General features: G+C 34.7%; 2 protein-coding genes across 3 annotated transcripts in view; one reads left to right on the top strand and one right to left on the bottom strand.

The window, feature by feature from the left end:
* Positions 1-3,934, bottom strand: part of nudt6 (nudix (nucleoside diphosphate linked moiety X)-type motif 6) — a 15,417-nt gene extending 11,483 nt beyond the window's left edge. For both annotated transcript variants that reach the window (XM_084133042.1, XM_084133043.1), the window contains exons 1-2: positions 3,662-3,934; positions 244-447 (exon numbers count right to left, since the gene is read on the bottom strand). In XM_084133042.1, the coding sequence (XP_083989168.1) occupies positions 244-447; positions 3,662-3,890 (433 nt within the window). In that variant the 5' untranslated portion in view covers positions 3,891-3,934. The remainder of the gene's footprint in view (positions 1-243; positions 448-3,661) is intronic.
* A 246-nt stretch (positions 3,935-4,180) lies between these two features.
* Positions 4,181-7,500, top strand: part of afg2a (AFG2 AAA ATPase homolog A) — a 33,455-nt gene continuing 30,135 nt past the window's right edge. Inside the window, exons 1-4 of the mRNA XM_084133023.1 lie at positions 4,181-4,397; positions 5,009-5,133; positions 5,251-5,408; positions 7,443-7,500. The exon at positions 7,443-7,500 is cut by the window's right edge and continues 1 nt beyond it. Coding sequence (XP_083989149.1) covers positions 4,262-4,397; positions 5,009-5,133; positions 5,251-5,408; positions 7,443-7,500 — 477 coding nt within the window. The 5' untranslated portion in view covers positions 4,181-4,261. The remainder of the gene's footprint in view (positions 4,398-5,008; positions 5,134-5,250; positions 5,409-7,442) is intronic.

Genomic DNA, 7,500 nt, shown 5'->3' with positions numbered 1-7,500 from the left:
CGTGATGGGTAGGTTTAGGGGTCGGGTTAGTGTGTGTGTGTGTGTGTGTGTGTGCGCGTGAGAGCCGATGACGTGCAGTTCCAGCTCTGTGGATCTAATGGCTGGAGGTATAGGGTCATAAAGGGTGTGGTTGGATCTTATAGCTCCGCCCATTACATCTAGAGAGGAGGAGCTGGACATCATGGCTCTGCAGTTCTTGTGTCTCTGAACACACACTCGTGTCTCTGCACACACTCGTCTCACCTGCGACTCCGACCTGATGTGTGGCGAAGGCGGGGAGCCTGCTCTCTCCGGGTCCGACCCACAGGCTGAGAACGGCCCGGTCGCCGCGAGCGTGATGGAAGAAGAACCCGTGACGAGCAGCACCAGAACACACTCTACTGAGAGCCAGGGGGACGTGGAGCCACACGGCCACCCGCCGCTCCGAACGCCACTGACGCAGAGACACTGACACACACACACACACGGTCAAAGACACACACACACACACACACACACACACACACACAGTCACAGACACACACACAATTTAGCACATAAAATGACACTTTCAATATCATAAGTGTAAAACATTCAAGTTACATAATTATGTGAAATATTTAAACAATCTAAAAAACTTTAAGAAGAGCTGGGTGAGTTTAGGAATTTAAACCCCGATATTTTGTTGTTGTTGTTTAATTAAGTTTTAGGGCCCTATTTTAACGATCTGAAACGCAAGTGTCAAAGCACAAAGCGCAAGTAACTTTGTGGGCGGGTCTTGGCGCTGTTGCTATTTTCCCAGCGGGATAAATGACTCTTGCGCCAGGCGCAAATCTAAAATGTGTTGGTCTGAAGTAGCTTCATTATTCATAGGTGTGGTTTGGGCGTAACGTGAAATAAACCAATCAGAGCGTCATCTCACATTCCCTTTAAGAGCAGACGCGCTTTGTTCTAAAGCGGATTCCTATTATAACGGCGGATTTGCCAGACGCGCGCCAGGAGCGGTTCACAGCCAAGGAGAGCAACGCTCTCGTCAGGGACGTTGGGGATGGAGAAACACACCCAAATTAACTTCGGTTAAAAAGGTGTATGATAATTTGGGTAAATGTGTAAGCTAGATGTATGCTTTTATAATAAATTGTCTATCTATCTATCTATCTATCTATCTATCTATCTATCTATCTATCTATCTATCTATCTATCGTAATAATGTATGATTTGCAGAAATGAAAACTGCTGCTTCTGTGTAGATGAGAGAATCAAAGTGTATGCGCGTTGTGCACACGCTACATTGATTATGGCCAAGCATGCGCCCTTAAAATAGCATATGAATAACATGCGCAACGCGCCACTGACTTTAAACTATTTTTTCCTGGTTAGTGGCGCAATTGTTTTCTAAACCTGCAAAATAGCATGAAGGAACGTTTGCGCCGGAACACGCCTCCTTTTTTGCGCTGAACCGCCCAGGGAGCGCAAGTTCATTCCCTAGTTTAGCGACGTGCTTCTGTGGAGGGAAAAGCGCGCTTTGCGCGGGTGCAAAATAGGAATGATACATGCGTCGGTGTACAAAGTCAATTGCGCTGGGTGCAAGATAGGGCCCTATATGTTAATACTTGCTTATTATTATTATTAGCAAATATATATTTAGTACAGGTGAGCTTAAAAAATGTAACTAAATAGATAGCCTATACATGCATGAAACACAAATAAATAAAATAAAATACAAATAATATATAAAAATTAAAAATACGGCTACAGTATGAATATGTTAGTGCTGTCTAATCGATTAATCGTGATTAAGCACGTCTAACATAAAATTAGTTGTTTACATAATGTATGTGTGTGTATATAAATTATTATATTTTAAATATAAATATATATATATATACTGTATATACAGACACACACATATATAATTACACATACATAATACTTTTATGTTAGATAGGGGTGCACCGATCCGATATTAGGATCGGATATCGGCCGCGATACTGATAAAATAGCTGGATCGGGGATCGGAAAAAATAACAGATCCACGGGCCGATCCAGGTTTTTTTTTTTTTTTTTTTTTCGTCGCAGCAGAACCTACGTCATTCGTCAGCTTCACGCGTGTCGCATGCTAGAAGCAACATGGAGCGAGCCAGAGGCCGTTTCTCAATACCAAGTACGCAAACTTCGGACTTGCGTCCTCCTTGGTAGTTCGGACTTGCCAAGTTCGACTCAGGAGAACGAACTCCCGAGGACGAGAGGACGCGAGTCCGGTTATTCTGCAAATGGAACAGCAGCGTTCTTGATCGCGTCACTCAGCTCGCTCTGGCTACTCCGGTAATCTCTTTATGTATATTTTAGCCGAAAATAAAACGAAGTATGTTATAAAACACCACTCTGCCTCTTTTCATTTAAAAAAAAAAAAACTTAAACATATTAATGGCCACATAAATGTGGTTCAGGCAAACGCGTACATTGATTATCTTTACTGCATATTAACAACACGAAATATAAAACACAACCCTGCTTCTTTTTGTTTTCATTTTTAAAAATATGAAACATAATGATCATTAAAACTGACATTTAAATTTGCCATTGATTAAGTGAGCATTCACAGGTCATGTTTGTGATGGACATTACAATGTTTGGTTATTATTATTTGTATGTGTGATCAAGTTGTTGTTCGACCAACTTTTTATTTTTTTATTCTCAGGTACAGCTGCTATGTTGCATTTTAAATTCCTGTTGCAGGACTTTGCACTTTATATTTTTACATGTTTACAATTTTTGGAAACACAGTTTTTTTGTTTCCACCGCTACATTTTATTTTGATTTTTTTTACATTTATTTAAAGAAGTTTGATTATATTCTATTTTCGATTTGAATGCACAATTGTTTTTTAAATAAATAAGAATACAACACATTACATACATCTGTTATTTTGTCTTAGTTATGTTTAGTTAGTAAAGTCTGGTGCCTTTAGTCTCTTCAAGGAAGGTATAAGGTGGAAGGTATACAGTTTATTATTAATTCAACTATAGTATCGGATCGGTATCGGGTATCGACAGATACACAAAGCCCAGGCATCGGTATCGGTATCGGGACTGAAAAAGTCGGATCGGTGCACCCCTAATGTTAGATGCGATTAATCGATTTGACAGCATATATATAATATATATATATATATATATATATATATATATATACACACACTTTTTTCAGCAAGGAATGCATTAAATCAATCAAAAGTTACAGTAAAGACAGTTATAATGTCTTTCTATTTCAAATAAATGCTGTTCTTTTGAATTTTCTATTCATCAAAGAATCCTGAAAAATAAAACCTATCTCGGTTTCCACAAAAAAATGACTGTTTTCAACACTGATAATAATCATAAATGTTTATTGATCATCATATTTGAAATCTTAAATCTTACTTATGTTTTATCATTTACTTATGTTTTATCATTTGCTTATGTTTTATTATTTAATCATTTAGATATCATATAACCAAATGTAATCATCATATTTTTAAGAAACCATTATTATCATGTTGATGTGTTCTTCATTATTATCACAGTCAGATGATTATGTCATTTTTTATTTCTTAACAGAAGACACAAGCCATTTTACACTATATGCATGCATGACTTGATTTTAATTGTGTAATGTTAATATTTGCTGATTATGTAAGTACCGCTCAGCATCTCCGCGAACTCGTCCTCGCTGATGTCCGGCGGAAAGTCTCGGACCGTCACGCCGCCGAACCGGTCCACAGTCCCGGACAGCAGAGGCCGGCAGACCCGCTCCTGACAGCCCGAGCCGAACCGAACCGGACCAGCAGAAACACTCCTGAACACCGAGGAGAACCTGCAGAGCACAGCAGAAGCCCTGCAGAACCCGCCTGACATGATCCAGAACACCATGACACCGAAACAACAACCTCAGGAACCGATGCCGTAATCACTCTATTACTCGCGCGTATGACAATAATAGTGTATTCGCGCTGCTTTAAAGGGACAGTTCAGATTTAAAAATTAACATTTGTTGTTCCAAACTGTATGATTTTCTTTCTTCTGCTGAACACAAAATAATATATTTTAGATAAACAAACACACAAGGTTTTTGTGTCGATAACGGTTATGTTGTGTAATGGCGTGTTTTCAAGGGCCTTTATATTTTGGGTTTTACGGTAGTAAACGGGGAGGAGCTGAACTTTGACATCGGGAAGTTTCTGCTCACATGTGGACGGTGTTTGTGTGTGTGTTTAACACACACATCTAATAACTGATCAAACATGTCATCAAGCAAGAAAGGCAAAGGGAAAAAGAGACCGAGTGAAGGAGAAGGAGACCGATCTGGGTTAATCAGTGATGAAGCGGATTCATGTGTCCCGAACGGAGGATTAACGGTCACAGACTTCACAGAGAGAGGTAACGGGAGCGCGCGACATCAGGGGCGCGCATTAGCTACATTAATTAGTTAGGATAAATTAGTAAAATATGATTAACGTCTCCGATCAGCGCTTGAAACTATTATAGTATTTTTGGACGGGTCTTTTTTTTTGTTGATAAACTCGCATGTTTTAAGCTGCACTCAAATCTTTTTTTCTGATTTTACTACTATTTATTTTAAAAGTCGCTGTATTTTGCATGGAGTGGGTCGCCCACTCACGGTTCACGCCATTTTGACATCACGTGACCAACCATAACAATAATAATGCTACGACTAATAAAAATACTGACAGTACAGGTTGAAAATAATGACAGTACAATACATTAATAATTACTATTACAATATAACAATTACTGTTCTTATAATATGCATAATATTAGTTATTATTATTAATGACAGTATGTTTACTTTATATTTATCAGCCATTGCTCGTTGCTTTATACACCATAAAAAAATGAATTAAATATTAGCTGAAAATGTGCATAATTAAATAAATAAACAAGCAGTTAATTGGTTTGAACCACCTGATGTCTTATATTTAAACAGATTGTATTTCAAATCTGTATCTGCATCTGATGACTGTGTGCAGCGGAAGATAAAGCCCCTCCGCGATGGAGATCATATCTGGCTCAGATGAGCGTGAACACCATGAAGACACTGAACGCCTGCATCGGACGTCCTGTCCTGATCTCCAGCAGCGCGGGACAACAGGAGGTGTGTGTGTGAGAGAGTGAGTGAGTGTGTTTGCGTGAGCATGAGTGTGTTTGAGTGTTTGTGTGATTGTGACGGGGAATCAGTGTGTTGAAGCTGTGTGTGTGTGTGTGTGTGCAGGTGTGTGTGGCGTGGCCGGCGTCTCAGTTTCCAGGCAGGCGTGTGGGTCTTCAGTCCAGCGTTCAGTCCAGTCTGAGAGTGAAGCCTGGAGATCATGTGACCCTGCAGCCAATCAGTGGAGCCGTTCTACAGGCCGAACACCTGCGGATGAGACTCAGGTACGGCTGACCTCCGGCTGAACCCCGGCTGACCCCCGGCTGACCTCTAGACACATGATCAGAAACACTACACACACACTCATAACTGAAGATGAATCTCCTCAGAGGGTTTTCCTCAGGGATGCTGTAATTGTGAGGGAATGTCTCCCTCTGCTGGTCGACCGCAGAAACACACGCTCCACTTTACTATTAGTTAATGTTGTATTTAATTTTATTTAATGCTTTATTTGTATGGGGACAGATACAGTAAACATAGATAAAACTGTAACAACAGCCGCCTGATGTGTGTATCACAGTGCTTGTAGATAAAGCTAATTTGCAACACTTGTGCCTAGAAGGGCTTCTATAGATTACAGCAACAACACCAAACAAATCCAGAAAGTTTGTTGCTGAACTAACCGAGACTTAGTGGCGTTTTTAAAAAAAATATTAAAACTGGCAGCAGATTTATGAATTCCAGAATGTTACACCTTTCACTGAGAGGACAGTCTGAGATAAAGATCTTTTACAAAATAACATTTTATGTACAAAAAATGTACAAGTGCAATACCATTTCGACATTTAAACACAAACTTTACATAGTGGAAAAAGAGAAAATGAGCAAAGCTTAAAATCTTGTATTTACTTCAATTAAATTTATAATATAAATATTGTAAAAATGATCAATTTATAAATATTTATAGAATAATTTATTTATTAAAAATTTGTTATTATATTTGTTTCAAATCACAAACGTGTTTTAAAAAAAGTGTAAATATTAATATTATAAAATATTAAACAATACAAATATTTTTATCATATATTTACATTATATTTCTAATATTATTAAAATATAATATATTAAATTAATATATTAAAAATATTGTAATAAAAAATCTGACTGATGGTCTCTTATTTGCTTTCTATCTAAAATGTTCAAGACTCTGTTGTCAAGACATTCGACATGTAATACGATGATGTAATGCACGTAAACAGACTTTTCTGATTTTGCACAGAAAAGGTTAGTAAGCGGTTTTATCAGAAGTCTCTTGTTTAACGTGTGTTTCACATAAAAAGAGTTTTGACTATACTTTTGAATATCTATTTCTAATTTATAAAAATATATAAATAAAAACAATATAATATAAATGTATATAAAAACTTTTATAAATATTTTTTTAATAATTGTTATATTATAAATTATAAATATGTTATATTGTAAAAAATTTTTTATATTTTATAAAAAATAAAAATATTAAAAATATTTTTAAAAATTCTATTTTTTATAGTTTTGTGATTTGAAATAAATAAAATAAATATAATATAAATGTATATAAAAACTTTTATAAATATTTTTTTAATAATTGTTATATTATAAATTATAAATATGTTATATTGTAAATTTTTTTTATATTTTATAAAAAATAAAGATATTTTTAAAAATTCTATTTTTTATAGTTTTGTGATTTGAAATAAATAAAATAAATATAATATAAATGTTTATAAATAAAATGTTTTATCATTTTTTATAATTGTTATATTGTATATATGTTAAATTGTAAAAATATATTTCTTTATATTTCATAAAATTAAATAATTATTACAATTATTTATAAACACATTTGTGATTTAAAACAAATATAAATATAATATAAATGTTTATATATATTTTTATAAATATAAGTTTATATATTTTTTTATAATTGTTATATTGTAAATAAAATGTTAAATTGTAAAAATATTTATTTTTAAAATATTTTTATAACATTATAAATGTAATTTTTTTAAAACATATTTGTGATTTTAAACAAATAAAATACATATAACATAAATTTGTATAAATAAAATGTTTTAGAAATATTTATACATTTATAATATTTATATTATACATTTTATATTATTATAAAACATATTTATACTTTTTAATATTTTGTAATATTATTTTTTATAAATGTTTATAAACATATTTGTGATTTGTAATTAGCATTATTCCTCAAACGTGATTTCATTCTCAGGAAGCGTCTTATAGTTTATGTTTGTCTTAAATCGTTCCAGTCCTGAAGACACAGTGCTGGACACAGAAGAGTTCAGGAGCGATCTCCTCCGGATGCTG

Source organism: Abramis brama (genome assembly GCF_963993115.1).
Source record: "Abramis brama genome assembly, chromosome: 13".
In the NCBI taxonomy this organism is placed as follows: domain Eukaryota; kingdom Metazoa; phylum Chordata; class Actinopteri; order Cypriniformes; family Leuciscidae; genus Abramis; species Abramis brama.
This window is presented reverse-complemented; position numbering and strand designations above follow the sequence as displayed.